The sequence below is a fragment of the Coenobita brevimanus genome, chromosome 60 (assembly GCF_032717465.1).
Source record: "Coenobita brevimanus isolate Jiangsu-jjx chromosome 60, ASM3271746v2, whole genome shotgun sequence".
Lineage (NCBI taxonomy): Eukaryota > Metazoa > Arthropoda > Malacostraca > Decapoda > Coenobitidae > Coenobita > Coenobita brevimanus.
In genome coordinates, this window is record NC_137013.1 from 29,151,236 (window position 1) to 29,171,236 (window position 20,001).

Below are 20,001 nucleotides of genomic sequence, written 5' to 3' on the forward strand. Positions count from 1 at the left end.
TACATTTTTTCCCGAAATGTCTGATGTCGTCCCCAAGTCTGAAGTCACCCCACTTTACGGTAAATATACGTCCCTTTCAAAAACGCTGATGACATAGATTTATGTCCTACTACGCTGAGAAGTCATTGCATGTAAATGAAGTAAAATGGAAGATAATATCATATCTTGCTAACTTCAGACATTTCTCCACTATGCTTACAACATTGATTTAAGCGCGGGAAGCAAGTGAGTCTTCGCAGGCTCACAGCTGCTCTGCTCTGTCAGTAACCTTGAAGCTTTCAGAGGTCGACTGGCACCAACCTGACTCCATGCAATCAACTTTCTGGCTTTGGTGATTACTTTTATTAGTGCCAACGCCAACGCAAGATCGTGCTAGCAAAAGTGAGAGAATAGTTCTAGACAAAAGTGGAAATGTGCAAGCAAAAGTTTGGAAGGAATGAGAGAGTGTTTTTGATCAGTGATATGAATGGTAAAGTAGGGAATGTGAAGGTGGATGGAATAGTTGGTGAGTGGGGTGTGCCTGCTGAGATATATGAGAATGGCAGTGCGTTAGTGGACATTTGTGCTGGGAGGGGGTTGGTAATAGCCAATACCCTCTTCAGGCATAAAATGATCCACAGGTATACATGGCGAGTGATGAGAAGGGTGGGTGGTGAACAGAATGAAAGGCAGGCAATGATTGATTATGTGTGTGTGGATGAAAGTATGCGAAAATGTGTAATGGATGCAAGAGCTTATAGAGGTTGGGGGAGTGGACTTTCTGACCACTACTTGGTGGTGGCCAGAATTAGGATCCAAGTAAGATGGAGAAATAGAAGGGAAAGACAAGAGGAAGGAGTAGTTGCAAGGAGAGTGGAAAGGTTACAAGAGGATGAGAAAAAGGCAGAGTATAAGAGAGAAGTGGAGGAACGATTGGGCAAATATGAATTGGAGCAGATGGGGGACATGGAAGGTGTGTGCAGGATATTTACAGAAGAAATATGTGCAGCATGTGATGTGGTGTGTGGTAGGAAGAAAAGACGAAGGGGGGTGCAAGGAACAGCGTGGTGGACTGAAGAGGTGAGACAGGCTGTGGCACAAAAGAAGAAAGCATACAATGAATGGATGAGAAACAAGAGTGTGGAAGAAGTTGAGAGGCAGAAGAGAGAGTCATATGTAGAAAGAAAGAGAGAGGTGAAAAGATTAGTAAGAGAGAGAGTAAGAAGAGAGTGGATGAGGAATTTGGAAGGAATTTGAGTGTAAAGTGGAGGGACTGTAAGAAAATGTTCTGGAAAGAGGTGAAGAGAGTAAGACAGGGTGGAAGTGAGGTTAGAAGGGAGTGAAAGATAAAAATGGTAGAGTACTAGTGGAAAAGGGAGAAAAAGTGAGCAGATGGAGAGAACACTTTATGGAACTGTTGAACATACAGGATGGAAGTAATGTGAGTAAAAGTGGCTGGGAAATGGCTGGGAGAAGGAGGGAGGTGAGAAGACAGGAAGAAATCAGTAGGATAGAAGTTGTGGAAGCAATGAAGAAAGTTAAATTGGGGAAAGCCCCAGGAATTGATGGAGTGTGTGGTGAAATGCTGAAGCATGGGGGAGAGATAGTAGTAGAATGGAAGTGGAAGATGTGTAGATTGGCCTGGGAGGAAGGTAGAGTCCCGGAGGATTGGAAGTCAGGTATAATTATTTCCTTGTACAAAGGAAAAGGGGAAAAAGAAGTGTGTGGTAATCATAGGGGCATTTGTCTTAGTATAATAGGAAAAGTGTATGGTAGGATACTTATTGACAGAGTCAGAGAAATTAGTTGGAGAAGAACAGGGAGGCTTAAGTAAGGGAAGAGGTTGTGTAGATCAGATATTCATTCTTAGATCTTTAGTGGAAAAGTTTCTAGAGAAGGGAAAGAAGTTGTATGTGGCTTTCATGGATTTGGAGAAGGCATATGACGGTGGATAGACAAGGACTGTGGAAAGTATTAAGAATATATGGAGTAGACGGGAAGTTGTTGAATGCTGTGAAGAGTATGTATGACGGTGCTAAGGCTTCAGTGCGTGTGGATGGTGAACTAAGTGAATTTTTCTCTTTGAAGGTTGGGTTGAAACAGGGATGTCATGTCTCCATGGTTGTTCAATCTGTACATGGATGGGGTAATAAAGGAGGTACAAGGTAGGGTAGTGGATGTTGGAGTGGCCCTCATGAGAGAGGATAGTGTTTGGAAACTCCCTGTACTGTTGTTTGCAGATGATACTGTGTTGTTGAGTGAAGACAAAGGGGAACTGCAAGGCTTGGTGGATGAGTTTGGGAGAGTGTGTAAGAAATGGAATCTAAAGGTGAATGTAGGGAAGAGTAAAGTGATGGTCTTTGAGAGAGGTGAGGTCATTGAATGTACAGCGTGGTTGGATGGTGGGGAATTGGAAAATGTGAGTACGTTTAAGTACTTGGGTAGTGTGATGAGTAAGGATGGAGGTTTGGAGGGTGAAGTGCCTGAAAGGGTACAGCAGGGAAGAAAGGTTGTTGGTTCTTTGAAAGCAGTGATAAGAAACAGGGAAGTAAGCATGGAAGTGAAAAAGTTACTACATGACAGTATTGTGATACCAACTCTAACGTATGGAAGTGAAGCTTGGACGTTGTTGGAAGGACACAAGTCAAGAGTGAGAGCAGTGGAAATGAGTTATTTAAGAGGAGCCTGTGAAGAGACAGGCTGACGAATAAGGATATAAAGGAGCATTATGGTGTGGATGTGGATGTGATAGGAAGCGTTATGAGGAACACACTGAGGTGGTTTGGCCATGTGGAGAGGATAGAAAGTGAAAGACTGACGAAGAGAGTGTATGTGAGTGAGGTGGAGGGGGGAAGAGGGAGGAGGAGGCCGAGGATGAGATGGAGGGATGGGGTGGAGAGGTATATGAGAGAGGGGTGTGTGAGTTGGGAGCGGGGCAGTAAAATGGCGGGGGACAGGGCGACGTGGAGGCGATTTGTTTGTGGCCACCCCAAACGGGATTGAGGCGTCTGGCAATAGATAGATAGATAGACCTTATATTGATGTATTAGGCCCATTTAGCCAGAGAAAAAATCTAAAATTGGTTCACAAGAGCCACTCTGCTCTCTACCTAACCTCGAAGATTTCAGAGGTAGAGTAGCACCAACCTGAATTGATTCAACCAATTATCTTGCTTTAGTGATTATTTTTATTAGTGCCAGGAATCTTGTATTGATGTATTAAGTCCATTTAGCCAAAAGAAAAAAATCCAAAACTGTCAACATAGACGGATATAATTTTTTTTTTTTTCTTCCCCCAGCGTGGTACAAGTTAACCAAGGTCATGTCACACTCATGGCCTCATCCCAGGCCACTTCAACATACAGTAATTAATAATCTCTTGGAGAACCAAATCAAATGGCTGCTGGATTTCTGGAGTCCACTGGGTTCTCACCTCACTAAGCTATGGATTATAACAAGTACAGTACAGTATACTACTGTACTAAGTTTGATGATAATAACAAGTATGCTACTAACTTTGACTATGTTGAGCCAGACTTTAGGGATGATAACAATAACAAGTACAGTATACTACTAACTTTGATGACAATAGCAAGTATACTACTAACTTTGACTACAGTATGTCCAGCCAGACTTCATAGTTTGGCAACAGGATTTCTGCAGTTCACTGGGTTCTCGTCTCAATAGGCTATGGACTATAACAACAAGTATACTACTAACTCTGAGTATGTCCAGACGGGCTTCATAGTCCGGCAATGGGATGTAAACAAGACGATCAAATCTTCCGGGCCGCAGCAGTGCAGGGTCCAGCCGTCTGGGGTGGTTGGTTGCGGCGCACAACAGTACACCATCCTGTGGGGATAAAACTATCAATAATGTTATTTCATTATCACAGGAGGGAGAGTGGACATGTGCAGTTTGCCACAGGGGCATGGGTCTGTAAGTCCATCTTGTGCAGTGGTTGTGATAAGTGGGTGCACATGAGATGTAGTGGTATTAGAGGTAGACTGCGAGATAATGCTGATTTCATGTGTGGCAGTGTGTTAAGGAGAGCAAGTGGAGACTGTCAGGTGTGAAGGGACTCATCTTGCTGGTGAGTCTCTTGAGTGTGGAAGAGTTTTGTTACTTGGGAGACATGCTGTGTGATGAAGGTGGGACTGGAGTTTTCTCTGGGACTAGAATGAGGAGTGGTTGGAAGAAGTTGAGGGAACTGTTGCCTCTCCTGACACTGAGAGGGCTCTCCCTTCATGCTAAGGGATCTTTGTATGCAGCATGTGTTAGGAGTGTATTGCTGTACTATATGGTAGTAAGACCTGGGCAGTAAAGGAAAAGAGTATTTGTGGGCTCAAACATACGGAAATGACAATGTCCTTGAATGTAAGGCCTGGGGGGGGGGGGGCACAATATCTCCTAAACCCATCACGGATTTCCACCAAACATCTGTCAGTGATGCAGTATGAGGTGATGATGAGCTAATTAGGTCAGTTAGGTCAAAGGGTCAAAGGTTAAGGTCATATTGGGTCAATTTAGTTTATCCATATTGGTGCAAAACCTCTTGAACCCCTTGATGGATTCTGACCAAAGTTTTGTTGGTGATACTGTATGAGGGGATGATGAACTGATTAGGTCAGCAAGGGCATGGAGGTTGTATGGCAAGTCTGTGCGCAAGGCTTAGCAGAAGCATATTGAGAGGTGCTTTTGCAGCAACGGCTCTGGGTCCCAAGTTCTTGGCCATTTCTTTAGTCAAAGACCGGATATATGGATGTCAAAAGGAAAGGGGTTTGATGAAATACAGGTATACAAATTTCTGGATCGATATCTACTGAGCTTAAGCAGTAACAAGCACCAGTAAAGACAGCATGGAAAATTCACATTTAATTAATCCTCTAATAAGGTATATTGAAGTCACAGTCACATTAGGGTTAATGATGACCTAAATCTACCACTTGAACCATGTCACCAGTATTGCAGAGGTGGCAGTTAAGATGGCAGCCCCGCCCAAGTCACCACTACAGTTCATCCAGGAAACCCTAGGGGTGATTTTCATCCTTTTGCATCCTAATATCTGTAGCTCAATGGCAAACCTAAAACAACACAGAACTACAGCTCTATATCCTTTCTATAACACTGTTTTGTGGCTATCATCATCATATATTCTAGTGTTAATTTCTTGTTAAATCTATGCATCCAAAATGGGGAGATCAAAATTTCAGGTCAGAGTAAAGTGGACAGAATATATCTAACAACAGTAAATATTGTGATACATTACAGTATATTACATGTACAATTATGATGATTTACAGTATCTCTACAAATAATCCTTTAACTTCTGGGATTTTTCTCAAATGAACAATATCATCTGGTGTTAACCTATATACATGTTACAGATGTATATGGAGAAAGACTTAACAGAGATTGTTTTTGAGGAATTTAACAGCTACAACTTCTTTCAGTTACACAAAATATTGCCTTATCAGCCCCATAATAATGTGTGTGTGTGTGTGTGTGTGTGTGTGTGTGTGTGTGTGTGTGTGTGTGTGTGTGTGTGTGTGTGTGTGTGTGTGTGTGTGTGTGTGTGTGTGTGTGTGTGTGTGTTCTTACCTAATTACCTAATTGTTCTTACCTAATTGTATCTTTACAGGAATGAGTCAAGCTCGTACTGTCCCTTGTCTTAAACCATATTTATCGTACATATCCTTAAATTTGTGAATTGTTTTGGCACACACTATTTCATTCGGTAGTGCATTCCATTGATCAATTGCTCTGTTTGAGAAACTGAATTTCCTCACGTCTTTATCACCTCTCTTCTTATGCAGTTTTTTGCAGTGTCCTCTTGCTGATGCTTCTCCATATGTTAAGTAATCATTTATGTCTATTTTCTCCTTTCCTGATATGCATTTATATAGCATTATCATGTCACCTCTTTTCCTTCTCTCCTGTAGTGTTGGTAGATTCAGTTTATTTAGTCTTTCTTCGCAGCTTAGGTCCCTTAAGCTTGGTATCCATCTTGTAGCGGCCCTTTGAACTTTTTCAATCTTGTCTATATGCTTTTTGAGATGAGGACTCCAGACTACTGATGCATACTCCAGGGTTGGTCTGATGAATGATGTTATTATCCTTCTTAGCATGTCTTCATTTATGTATGTGAATGCTATTCCCATATTTGCAAGCAGTATATACATGTTCCGTACCTTCTCGCTGATGTGGTCAGCCGGAGATAGTCTGTTATTGATAATCACACCTAGGTCTTTCTCTCTTTCTGATGTGTATAGGGTTTTATTTCCTAACTTACAATCCCAATCAGGTCTTTTTCCACTTTTACCAAACTTGATTACATGACACTTGTCCACATTGAATTCCATTTGCCATGTACTACTCCATTCATGAAGTTTATTTAATTCTTCTTGTAGCTCTTTACAAGAGTCTGTGTTAGTAATTCTCCTTTGTATTTTTGCATCATCTGCAAACATGTTCAGATAGCTCTCATTTCCAGTGTTACTGTTTATATCATTTATATACACTAAAAACATGATTGGTGCCAGCACTGAACCCTGTGGTACTCCAATAGTCACTTCTTTCCATGATGAGTAGTTTCCTCTTAGTACTGTCCTCATTTCTCTTTTTATGAGAAAGTCTTGCATCCAACAAAACAGTTTGCCTCGAATTCCTCCTTGATGGTACAGTTTCCATAAAAGTCTCTGGTGTGGTACTGTGTCAAAAGCTTTCTTGAAATCTAAATAGATACTGTCCACCCATCCTTCCCTTTCCTGTATTGTGTTTGTTACTCTGTCATAGTAGCTCAACAGATTAGTAACACATGATTTGCCTTTTCTGAAACCAAACTGTCTTTCTGTTATCATACTGTGTTCTTCTAGATGGTTTACCCAAGCTTTTCTTATAAGTTTTTCTAATACCTTGCTTACAACACTGGTCAGTGATACTGGTCGGTAGTTGAGTGGATTTTGTCTATTTCCTTTCTTGAATAAGGGGACAATATTTGCTTTTTTCCAAATATCAGTTAGTTCACCTTGACTCAAGGATTTCTTGAAAATTAAAAATAATGGTTTACTTAACTCCTTTGCACATTCTCGTAATACCCAACATGAAATTTCATCAGGACCACTTGCTTTTCCTCTGTCTAATCTACTTAACTCCTCCTTTATTACTTTTTCTGCTATTTGTATATCTGGTAGTATGTGTGGACATGCGTGTTCCACATAGTCCCTCTCAAAATTTTTTTCTTCTGTAAAAACTAATTGAAAATTCTTATTTAGTGCTTCACAAATATCTTTCTCTTGTGTATAAGTGATTCCCTCGTCCGTAATGGATTGTATTATATCTTTTACTTTAGTTTTGCTTCTGATATAGCTGTAAAACAGCTTTGGTTGATCACTACTTTTATTTATTATATCCTCCTCAAACTGTTTTTGGGCTTCCCTCCTTATTATAGTCGTTTCTTGCCTGTTTGTAATTATTATATGCCCTTTCACTATTGTGTCTTCTGTATCTATTCCACAACAAATCTCTTCTTTCTTTTGATTTTTTACATTCTGTATTGAACCATTCTGTACTTTCTTATCTGTTCCTTTGTGCTGTGGGATGTACTTCTGGACTCCTATTTCATAAATTTCACAAAATTTTTTATATACAGCATTTAAATCTTGTCCTCTAAGCTCATTTTCCCAATCAACTTCTAAGAAATACTTCTTTAGGTCTTGATAATTTCCCTTTTTATAGTTTAGGCTCTTTTTGTAACTATCATTGCTGTTTACTATGTCATATGCTATCCTGAAGTTATAATTTAGTACTGCATGATCGCTTTTGCCAAGTGGAGGGTGATATATTAAACTGTCAATATCATTTTCTTGCCTTGTAAATATTAGATCTAGCACTGAAGGTACATCAAGTCCTCTTTTTCTGGTGGTTTCCCTCACATATTGCGTTAAGAAAAACTCGTGTACAAGATCCAGGAGCTTTTGGTCCCAACAGCTTTCTTGGCTATTTATATCTAGAGTATTCCAATTTATATTTGTATTGAAGTCCCCAGTTACTATAATTCTTTCCGATTTCTCTTCTATTTTATGTAGCAATGATCTTACACTCTGAATTGTACTCTCTGCCAAGTCCTCATATTCGTCTCTTTCCCATGTGTTTGATCTGGGTGGCATGTACAAATTGGCTACAATTACTTTACCTTCAGATGTGTCGATCTCTACTGGAATCAGTTCTACTTGTGATGGTATATCTAGTTTTATTTCCTTGACTTTTAGATTTTTCTTAGTTAATATTATAATTCCTCCTCCTTTTTTTAAATATGTCTCTTCTCCATATATTGTATTCCTCTAAGTTTAGTATGTCATTGAATATCCTTGGTGTTAATTTTGTCTCAGTTAGGCATATTATTTGTGGTTCATTTTCTCTGACATAATCATTCATCTCTAGTAATTTAGATACCATTCCATCCACATTTGAGTACATCAACTTTATCATCTTGTTTATATACTTGTCATGACATGGTTCTACTACCTTCCTCCTTTTTCTTCCATCCTGTTTGTGTACCACTTTCGTACCTGCAATCCTATTACTTTGTAAAAAAAAATTTCTTCTTCTCCTCTTCTGATCTTCCCTCATTTTTTGTTTTTGCTTCCTCCCTTTTCTCTTTCAGTAATTCCAGTTCCTCTTGTGTTAGGCATCTTTTTATCCATACATTTTTGAACTCCTCTTTTTCCTTAAGATTCTTTGCATTTTTTAGTATCTCTTCCACAGTGTTTACACTCTGGAAAATCACCTTTAAAGGTCTTGTCTTGCTTTTCTCGTATTTCCCTAACCTTTTGTGTTCCTCATGTCTTTACTACAGATTTCCTCTGATACTTCTTTCAGTAAGCTCATTACATTTGTCATCTCCTTTTTGTCTCTTGTGATCTTGTTTTTAACTTCTTCCTCTTCTATACCAGTGATTACTATTGATTTGTTTATCTCTACTGAATCTCTGACTAACTTTGGATTGTTTTGGATTATTCTTTTCACCTCCTTAATGCTTTTTTCCTCCACCCTTGTTTCTAAGTCTTTCTTTACTTTCACCATTTCAGCATACGTGGTTTCTACATCATTTTTGTAGCTTTGCACAGCTTCATTCACTTGTGTTATCTTCTCCTCAATAACACTGCTCTGGTCAATAAGACTGCTAACTTGCCTAATTGTCTCTGTGTCATTTTTGAACTCTTCCATAACACTCTCGTGATTGACTACCGTACTTGCCATTTCACTCATTTTCTTCCTAAGTGTACTCAATTCCACTGATAGTTCACTGATGGTTGTGTCTTTCTTATTTGCTCCCTTCCTAGTTTTTCTATTTCTTCCTTTTGCAAATGCATCTGCTTCTTTATTTCATCAATTTCATTTTTGAAAGCCATTTCTAGTTTGTTTACACGTTCAACCAGTCTATTGTGAGTCTCTACTTCAACCAGTTGGTAGAAATCATCATTTTGCTTTTTACCTTTATCCCTTTTCTTTTCCAAATTTGTTTTACTGAAGTATGTATCCATTTTGCAATACTTAAAGTGCAAAGCATGTGCTTACAATCTCCATGTTGTTGTAGTCTAAACAAACCTCAGAGATGACTCAGCGTATTCTTTCGTCTTGGTTCTATTTCCTGTATGAACAAGTCTTGTTTAAACTTATTTTTTTTTCCTTTTAATAATGAACAATCATTTAGTCTAACCTGATACTGAGCTTGACTCATACAAAGATACTATTTAGGTAAAGCCACTGGCCGTGATGATTTGGTACGGAGCGCCGGTGTCACACGTCCGCCTAGATTGAATCCCTCTGTGTGTGTGTGTGTGTGTGTGTGTCCAACTCTGGGCAAAGGCTTCACAGTCTGTTGGCAAGGCCCAGTAGTTCTCCTACATTCATACACCTCCACATGTTACCACTTTGGCACTAACATTCTCCATCCACTCTGAATACAAGCTAGGGCTGTCTCATACAGAAATGGTGTACTGGTATTAGAAGGGGTATATTTATGACACACTGGCGGGTTGTCCAGTAGATTAGTAGTCTGCTTTAATGAAAATCCAAATCCTTAAACTGTTCCTTGCCCCAGTGGGGATTTGAGGCCTGGGTCCACTAGGACTGCAGGCCAACTCTCTACTGATTCAGCCACCGCCTCTCCCTCTTCAACCTGAGAACATCTTTTTCATTTTGTCCTAACTAATATCAAATGATTTAATTCACCTTAAGCATGACTCCTTGTACTGAGGAGGTTAATGAGACTGTAAAGTATATAACCAGTCCATATCAAAGTCTATCCTGCACCCCATAAAACTGTCAGGTGATAGAAAGAACAAAATGAAAAAATACCTGTGCTGCTGCAGTTACAGATGAGAGAAGTGTGGCTCCCTGAAAACTAGCAATGCCCTGGTCTGCCCCATCCATGGCCTGTAGCAGTTCGTTCAGGAGGCTAATGCTGGTGCCCCTCGTCCCACCATCACGACGACCAAATATTCCATCTGATGATGAGACACAACAGTACTCCTGTATCCAGTTCCATATTTCTCCTTGTGAGGTGTAACAACCACTCCCTCATCACCATCCCTTAAACTGATATATACATCCATTAAAACACCAACATGCCCCCAATACGAATAACACAAAGACAGCACTGGACAACTGTTACTCCCATGTCCATATTTCACTCCAGCAAAGATGAATTAATAGCATAACCTAAATGAAAGATCTCTGGGAGTGTCCCTAGGCTGTGGCCACTTCTTGAAAGCTGCAAGGTTCCTATGAAGGTAGACCTGAAGCAAAAAAACAAACAATACCTAATTAGGACCTGGAGCGATGACATCTTCGCTGTGGGTCTACCCCCCGGAGGCTGTCGAAGCAGAAGAGGAGGACAGCATGCCAAACCACCGCAAACTCCCCCGGCCCCTCACAGGGCCCGAGAACCTGGGAGTGGCTTCTGTCACCCAAGCAGGTACCACATCTCTCAGCACAACACATACAACAACATCAATTTTTCTATACCGAGAAATGACTCCCCAGCGGTCATTTCTCGATGACTTCTCTTAGCCGGGGACATTGAGAGCAATCCAGGACCCACCAACAAATACATATGTCCAGTATGCTCAAAACCTATCACGTCGAGCTGACAAACAAAGGGTTCAGTTCAGTGCAATTCCTGCAAGAACTAGACCCATTACACCTGCACAACACTTGCATCCAGAAAACATTACACAAACACCTGGACCTGCTCCTTCCCCCCACCCACTAACCCTCCAACCAACCCTACTTCTACTTCCTCCACACCTCCTCAGCCTAACCCACTGATCCTTCCGACACCATCCAATCCCCCAACCCCTCCCATTCCACCCCATCCTAATCCACCCCAACTCTTACCTCCATCATAACCTTCTCCTACCCCTTCCCCTCCACCCACACCACCACCTCCCCCTCATGCTGCAGCAACCAACACACATCGCACACACAACATACACATCCTTCATTTAAACATAAATGACATAAACAATATAAAACAAGAACTCACACAATTCATCAAGCAACACAACATACACATCGCCATCTTACAAGAAGCAAAACTACACAGAACACAAAAAACACCTACATTTCATAATTTCACCACCATTTGACAAGATCTGGTCAACGGCGGTGGCGGTGGACTCATCACCCTGGAACACAAATCCATCAACTTTTCAGATAGCAGTGAACACACAAAGTCACTTCTCCCCTCACATGACGCCACAACAGAAATACAATCAATTAAAATTCGTGCTGGTAACATATAACAATCGTCAACACTCATTCTTCCCCAATCGTCCCCCACAGTACCACACAATTACTCTCCACAAATACACCACACCACTAACATACCCAACATCATCCTGGGTGGTGATTTCAACCCCAAGGCATCGGCCTGGCACGTCAACAATCCTGACACAGACAGAGGGCTGGTACTACAATCCCAAACAGATAATCCTTTCATACTGAATAATCTCCATCAACACACCCATATCCCACACCATGCCCTCTTCCTCCCATCATCTTCAGACATCACCTTTTGCTCCCTAAACCTTGCCCACACAACATCCTGGACAGTGGTCAAAACCCTTGGATCTGATCACCTCCCATCCCTCCATCTCATCCTTGGCCTTCCCCTCCCTCTTCTCCCCTCCACCTCACTCACATACACTCTCTTCATCAGACTCTCACCCTCCATCCTCTCCACATGGCCAAACCACCTCAGTGTGTTCCTCATAACGCTTCCTATCACATCCACATCCACACCACAACGCTCCTTTATATCCTCATTCGTCAACCTGTCTCTCCATGTGACTCCACAGGCTTCTCTTAAATAACTCATTTTCACTGCTCTCACTCTTGACTTGTGTCCTTCCAACAACGTCCAAGCTTCACTTCCATACGTTAGAGTTGGTATCACAATACTGTCATGAAGTAACTTTTTCACTTCCATGCTCACTTCCCTGTTTCTTATTACTGCTTTCAAGGAACCAGCAACCTTTCTTCCCTGCTGTACCCTTTCAAGCACTTCACCCTCTAAACCTCCATCCTTACTCATCACATTACCCAAGTACTTAAGCGTACTCACATTTTCCAATTCCTCACCATCCAACCTCGTGTACATTCACTGACTTCACCTCTCTCAAAGACCATCACTTTACTCTTCCTTACATTCACCTTTAGATTCTGTTTCTTACACACTCTCCCAAACCCATCCACCAAGCCTTGCAGCTCCCCTTTGTCTTCACTCAACAACACAGTATCATCTGAAATAATACACCTACCACTATAGTGCATGTGGGGATGCAATAAAAACAACATATGTTCATGTTTAAAACCTTGGCTAACAGCCCAGATTGGGGGATGCAAGGGGTGTACAAAGTTTGGCAGTAGACAGGAGGACAGTACTGTAGAGGAGTTGAGCAGAGTATAACAGAAGGACAAGAGGGGAATAATTAAACAGAAGCATTCCTCTTCTTAATACTGATAATGGAAAGTATATTACAGTATTGTATACTGGATGTACTGTATACTGGATGAATCAGACTAAAAACAAAACATTTTTTTTTATGCAAGGAAGAAGGAACCAAAGGCCAGGAGCCTGCAAATTGTTCCTTCCAAGAAAAAACAAAAACAAAACCACAGACAGCCAAATTCAAGATCCATTAATTCTGAGATGCTTGGACACACTGCATTTGAAAGACTGGAGATCATGGCAGCAGGAAATACAAACAGAGAGAGACAGTTCTAGAGGTGACTTACTGAATACATGAAGGACTGGGAGTAATGGTTAACTCTTGCAGTAGAGAGTTGGAGAGAAAAGAGATGAGAGTTTGTTGCTAAACGGGTGCTACATGCCTGCCGTAGTGGTGAAGAGATGTAAGCAGACAGGTCAAAGGAACAGTGACCACTGAAGTAGCGACAGAAAAGAGACAGAGGTTGAAGGAAGCCAGTAAGTTAAGGAGAGTTAATGAGACAAAAAGCCTTAGACTCCACCTTGTTGAGAAGAGCTGTATGTGGGGAGCCTCCCCACACATGAGAGTTGTACTACACAGGGGCTAATAAAAGCCATGTATAAAGTCAATAACTCTGCATGGGTAAAGATGGCATGGAGTTGGCTTAGCACACCTAATCTCTTGGAAGCAGTTTTTAGAAGAGAGCCCCGGGCTCCTACGCTCCTCATGGGGCAATGTAGGATTGGATGATGGATGGATGGTAATATAAACTTTCCAAGATAAATCCCAAGAGAATGAAACCCCATGTATATTTAAAGATGATGCAGGATTGAGCTGGATATTGTTAAAAATTAGAGAACACTCCTCTGGAAGATTTTGTCAAGCTGACAGATGTATGAACTAAGTTTTTGATGCACTAAAAACAATATTACTTTTACCCCAATCAGAGATATAAGCCAAGCCAAACATTAGGTGTGCCATAGCCTCATCCCATGTTTGTTGAAGTAACTGCTGAGATGGACACTGCAGGGGGTGAATGGAAATGTGAAGGGTGGAGTCACTGGCATAGAGTGGATATGGTTAGATGTACAGCTTAGAAGGTCATTCATGAATAAAAAGAAGAAAGCTGGCAATAGGACACAGCCCTGAGGAACACCACTACTGATGGCTCTAAGAGAAGAACAAAGGCCGTCTACAACAGTGGCTACATAACAACCAGAAAGGAAGCTACAGATGAAGGCACAGATAGAAGGATAGAAACTGTAAGAGGGCAGTTTGGAAATTAAAGATTTATGCCAGTCTCGACTGAAAGCCTTTGTGATGTCAAGTGAAATGGCAACTCCTGTTTCTTATCATGGCCCTTCTACAATGGAATACAGTATACGTGGTTATGCATCCCATCGTCCTCCCTTACAATACCTCATATCTATTCATGATCCTCTTCTTCAAGAAGCCTTCCTCCATACTTCTGTTCTGGGTTTAACTTTTCTCAGTTTTCCTACTCCTTCTTCTGCTGCTCTTCTTATCTGCAACACTGTTCTGTTTGAGCCCCTTTCTGTCTCTTCCTGCATCCCTCATGCTTCCGCCCATCTTTTATTTTTTTTTGTCACTGAGTCATTGTCTGCTCTCTCTTTTTCTCTCCTTTTCCTTTTGATTTTTCTGCCTTTTCCTTCTAACTTTATTCCCTTTCTCCCTGATTCTCCTTGGAGATTTGAATTGCTGTCATACCCTTTGAGGGGACTCAGTGGTCACCCCCAGGGGTCGCCTCTGAGAACAGTTTCTACTTCCGATCTCTTTCTGCTCAATGCTAGCTCTTCTACTCATTTTGACCTTCGTACTCGTTCCTTTTCTTGCATCGATCTGTCTTTTTGTTCTCCTTCTATTGCCCTTGACTTCCACTGGTCTGTTCTTGATGACTCTCTTTTCAGTGATCACTTTCCTATTAAGCTTTCTTTTATTTCTTTCTGTCCTGTTACTCGTCCTCCCCGTTGGCAGTTTCATGCTGCTGACTGGGGTTTGTTTTCCTCTTACAGTCCCCCTTTTACCTTCTTCCTCTTTTTGTTCTCCCCAAGAGTTGCTTTCTTTTTTTCTTGGCCCTGGTTTTAAGAGCTGTCCTCACTACTATCCCTAGAAATACCAGACCTCCTACGACCAAAACTGTGCTGTGGCAGACACCTGAATGTAAGCATGCCCTCCGTGTTCAATGTGCTGCCTGGAAAAGCTTTCATAGACGACAATCTACACCAGACTGTACCCATACTCTCTTACTATTTCAACGTGCATCTGCTACCTTCCGTCATACTATCCGTCAAGCCAAATGTCGCAGCTGGATGTCCCTTGTTTCTAACAATTCGGCGGACACTCCCGTTGCAGAACTTTGGTCTCGTATCTGTGGAATCTCTGGTAAGCATATCCTGCCTCAGACTCCTGTTCTTTCTTTGGATGGTTGTTCTGTAGCTGATGCTTCCTTGGTTGCTGAAGCTTCAGATAGTTACAGCCAAAGCTCGATTATCCAGGTTCAGATTATCCAAGTTTTGGTATATTCAGGCTGTGACCGAATGGTTCAGTGGTACATTAATTCATAGAATTATCCATACAATAATTCCATTTTAAACAAAAAGCATCCAGTTGCTAGCGAGTAAGCCATGGGTAAATGAGCCTGAGTCTACCCCCCATCCACGCCTCCTGCTCACAACTCGATCACAAGGGTGGTTGGGTGAAGTTTGGTGATGTGACTGATAACCTAACCAAACCTAGCTCAACTACCCAATAATTTAACCTAACCTAACCTAACCTGGGCTCCAGCTGGGAAACTGGGAAATGAAATCCACCTTTGAATATGTTGAGTAAGTTTCTTCCATTATGCCGGAAACAATCGTAGGTATGGCTTAAAGAATGTCATGATAAGGAAGGAAAACTTTCAGCATGAGAAGATAATTTACCACCCTCAAAATAGTCAGAAAAAAACAGAAAACAAACTAGAAGAGTATGAATTGAACTGGTAAGGTCTTTAGGCTGTATGCTTAGACAAAAATTTATGAGTCTCACAATTTTAGGGCATGAAATAGAACAAAAATTTTTGCTAATCAGAAAAAAAAAACTTTATCCCATGTGCTCTCATAAGTTCGCATTCAGTTCCACGTTCTTTGTTCGATATTGCACTTCCTAACACACTGCGGACCAACTGAGCATATACTTATTTCTGCTCCTTAAAGAAAAGTGCACATTTACTTCTCATTCTTTTGTTCATTCTTATGTGCATGTGTGAAAGAAAGAGTACTGATACAAACAATATATTCCATTAATGCCTTCATAGCTGCTGGCCTTCAACAACACTTTACTGTACCGGTGTCAGCGATGTTGTGTTAGGGCGAGCTATAAAAAACTGCGAACAATTATGGAAAGGATACGAAAGTCACTGGTATGTTTACACAACCCTACTCTATCATCCCGAGCAGTCAGGCAATCACTTCATCCCAGATGTTTTTGCCGATATGTTCACATGCCAATGTAATAGGCAGCCTAATTTTATTAATTCTTTCACGATTCATAGCAAATCACAGGATGGGTTGAGGGGGAGGGGAATGCCAGGTGCACCAGACAAGACTTTTCACATCTGTAAGAAAAATAAATTGATTTTAGAACGGAAAAAACGGTCCAGGGGCCGGCCACGGGAGCACGCAAATTTCTGAACTCACGGCCACTGAGGGGGCTGAACATAAACTTCACTTTAAGCAGTAAAAGCAACTTACCAAATCAGTTCCTCCTGATACTCTGTTATATTTTTCTGATTATTTCTGGGTCGGTAAATAAAAGTTTCTTAATAAATCTATCTTCCCATTGTTTTTAGCTATTCTGCTGTGACAACTTGTTTGATTCGTTAATGTACTGGCGGAAGGGACTGTTCTAACCTAAGTGTTTAACTAAATCTGGTCTAACCTAGTTTAACTGTACCTAATAACTTAACCTACCCTAGCCTCCAGTTGAGAAACTGGGAGACGAAATCCACCACTGAGTACGATGAGCTTCTTCCACTGCGCTGAAAACGATCATAGGTACGGCTTAAGGAACATGACGATAATAACGGGGAAATTTTACAGCAAGAAAAAGTAATTTACCAAACTAAAAACAGTCAGAAAAATACAGACATAAGCTGGAGGAATATGAACTGAATTGGTAAAGTCTTTCTGCTGCTTCAATTGTACATTTACCGGTAAATAAAATCAGTCTAACAGTACTGTACTTGTGTTTTTTTTTCTGCCATATTAATCGTGACTTCAGACTATCAAGGCACCTCTTCACACCACATAGCCTGGATCACTGGGTTAACTCTGTATTATAGCCTTGTAAGAACAGGGTCCCACCTCTACCCTGATTTTCACCGTATTAAATCTCTTTCCGAATCTGTCCTCTTCCCTTTACTTCATCTGCCAAGGGGGCTATTAATGCTCCTGTCTCTCTCTGTGAGTTGTTGTCCACATTTCAGCTGTGCAAAGATCCCAGCAAGGGTCTCGGTGGTATTCACTATAGTATGCTTGTTTCCCATACACCAGGAAACCATTTACAGTACTATGCTGGGTGGTAACCATAACACCAAATTTTGGCTCCTGGTGGTTTAGTGGGTAATAAAGGTGCTCCAATCGGATTGAGCCGGTGAAGGTTTGTATCCAAAGGATGGTTGGGGTTTATTGCTCACGTAATACCACTCAGGGATGAGTGAGGCCGGTCACTTTCATCTTAAATGCCAGGACCATCTTTCCTAGCCTGGGGCTCCTACGCTCCTCATGAGGCAACGTAGGATTAGATGATGGATGGATGGATGGATGCTGAAACATCTCTCTTCCAGTGCCATGTCTTTTCTTTTGGTCCTTTACAGCAGGATTTGGTCTGATGGTTTCTTTCCTCCTGCATGGTGTGTGGTGGTCATCCTACCATTTCTTAAGCCTGGTAAAACCGGCCACCTTCCTCAAGACCACCGTCCCATAGCTCTGACCGTTGTTTATGTCAACTGCTTGAACGTATGATCAATTGTCCACTTATGTGGCACCTTGAATCCCCGTCTTCTTTCCCCCTTACAGTTCGGATATAGAAAAGCTCATAGCAGATCCCCCCCTTCATCTGGAGTATTTAATCCATTCTGCCTTTTCCCTTTGCCGGTCTGTCATTGTTATATTTTAAAATTTGGAAATGGCTTATGATACTACATGGCGATATATTTTTTGTTGTCTTCATTCCCTTGTTCTTCGTGGTAACACTGTTTTTCTTCAAAATTTCCTTTCCCACCGCACCTTCCATGTCCGCCCCAGTGCCCATCTCTCCCGTGCCTTCCCCCAGCATGAAGGTATGCCCCAGGGCTGTGTCATCAGTACTACCCTTTTTCTCATTGCCATTAACAATATTGTATCTTTCCTGCCTCCCACTGTTTCTGCCTTTCTGTATGTCAATGATTTTGCTATTTATGCTGCAGATTTGGTTCTCCCTTGTCTCCAATCTCTTATTCAGTCTGCCATGACAGCAGCCTCAACTTGGGCCACCACTCACAGTTTTCATTTATCCAAGTCTTATGCATGTCGTTTACCCGTTCCCGTACTACACCTCAACCAGTATGACACCCCTCTTCCTTATCGATCTCCTGCAACCTTTCTTGATCTTGTCCTGTGACTCTCGGATAAACTGGAATGCGCACGTTTCTTTCCTTCGTTCTTTCATTCTTCCTCGTCTTCACTTACTGTAAACTCAGTCTCATCTTTTGTGGGGCACTGATCACACCACGCTTCTTCGTCTCCACTCTGTCCCCATTCTTTCTAAACTCAGTTATGGGTGTCAAGTCTATTCTTCTGCCTTTGCCTGTACTCATTCGAAACTTGATTCCCTACATCATACTGGTCTTCGTTTAGCCAAAGTTACCTTTTGGTCAAGCCCAATCACAAGCCTTTGTGTCCAATCAGGCATCCCCCCCCCCCCTTGTCATTCTCTCCTTACAGTTACGTTGTATGCAAGTCTGCTTCAGTTTCCTCCTAACAAATTGCTCTGCCCTCCTCCCTCTCTCTGCCATTCTTTTCAATCTGCCTCTCCTCCTTCCTTTCTCCCTCCATATCCCTGCCCTTCTCCAGTTTACTGGTTTCAACTTTCCACCCATTCTTCCTCTTCGTTCTGTTTCTTTCCCCCCCAGGTTTCTACCTCTTCCAGTGGTCTGTTCTTCTTGTCTCCCTTGTTCTCGCTCTCTTCTTCCCCCTGTTGTTTTATGCTCCCTTTTTCCTGAACACATGTTTTCTCACTCTTCTGCTACTCTGACCTTTACCGATGGTTCCACATCTCTTCGCGGTGTTGCTCTTGCTGTCGTCTCCCTTGAGTCTTCTTTTTCCAGTTCATTTCTTCCTGTTGCGGGTGTTCTCACAGCAGAACTTTAAGCTATGCTCTGAAGTCTCTGTTATGTTCCTCGTCCTCCTCTTTTATTACCTTTGATTCCCGCAGTGAGTTTTCTTCTCTATAGGCCTCTTCTTCTCACCCCCTTGTCGTCCAAATTCAAAAGTGGTTCTTCCTTTTTCTGTGCACAAGAAGTTGATTCAATTTTGCTAGGTCCCTGGTCACACTGGGATTGCCGGTAATGAACATGCAGACTCGCTGGCTCATTCTGCTGTTCTGTCTCTCACGTCTTCTCCTCGACCCATTCCTGTTCTTGATTGTTTTCCTATTCTTACTTGCCACTTCTTTAACCTCTGGCAAACTTCCTGTGATTCCCAGGTCACCAATAAGCTTCGTCTCATTACACCTTCTGTTCTTCCTTCGTCTATTTCCACTCACCCAAATCGTCAATGGGAGACTGTCCTTGTTCGTCTTCACTTGGGTCATAACCGGCTCATTCATGGTCAATTAATGAGTGATGACCCCCACCACTTAGTTCAAGCTATAACTGTCCCTTAACTCTCAGACCTTCTTCTTGACTACCCACTCATACTTCGCGAACATCGCTCTGCTTTTCCCTTCCTCTCACTATTACCCCATCCCTCGTTGCTTACTGATTT

At 41.7% G+C, this 20,001-nt stretch overlaps 1 protein-coding gene across 1 annotated transcript in view; it reads right to left on the reverse strand.

Annotated features, from left to right (window-relative positions):
- The window catches only part of LOC145403344 (uncharacterized), a 140,337-nt gene that overhangs the window by 27,133 nt on the left and 93,203 nt on the right, over positions 1-20,001 (reverse strand). Inside the window, exons 8-9 of the mRNA XM_080275134.1 lie at positions 10,341-10,489; positions 3,699-3,830 (exon numbers count right to left, since the gene is read on the reverse strand). Of these exons, the coding sequence (XP_080131260.1) occupies positions 3,699-3,830; positions 10,341-10,489 (281 nt within the window). The remainder of the gene's footprint in view (positions 1-3,698; positions 3,831-10,340; positions 10,490-20,001) is intronic.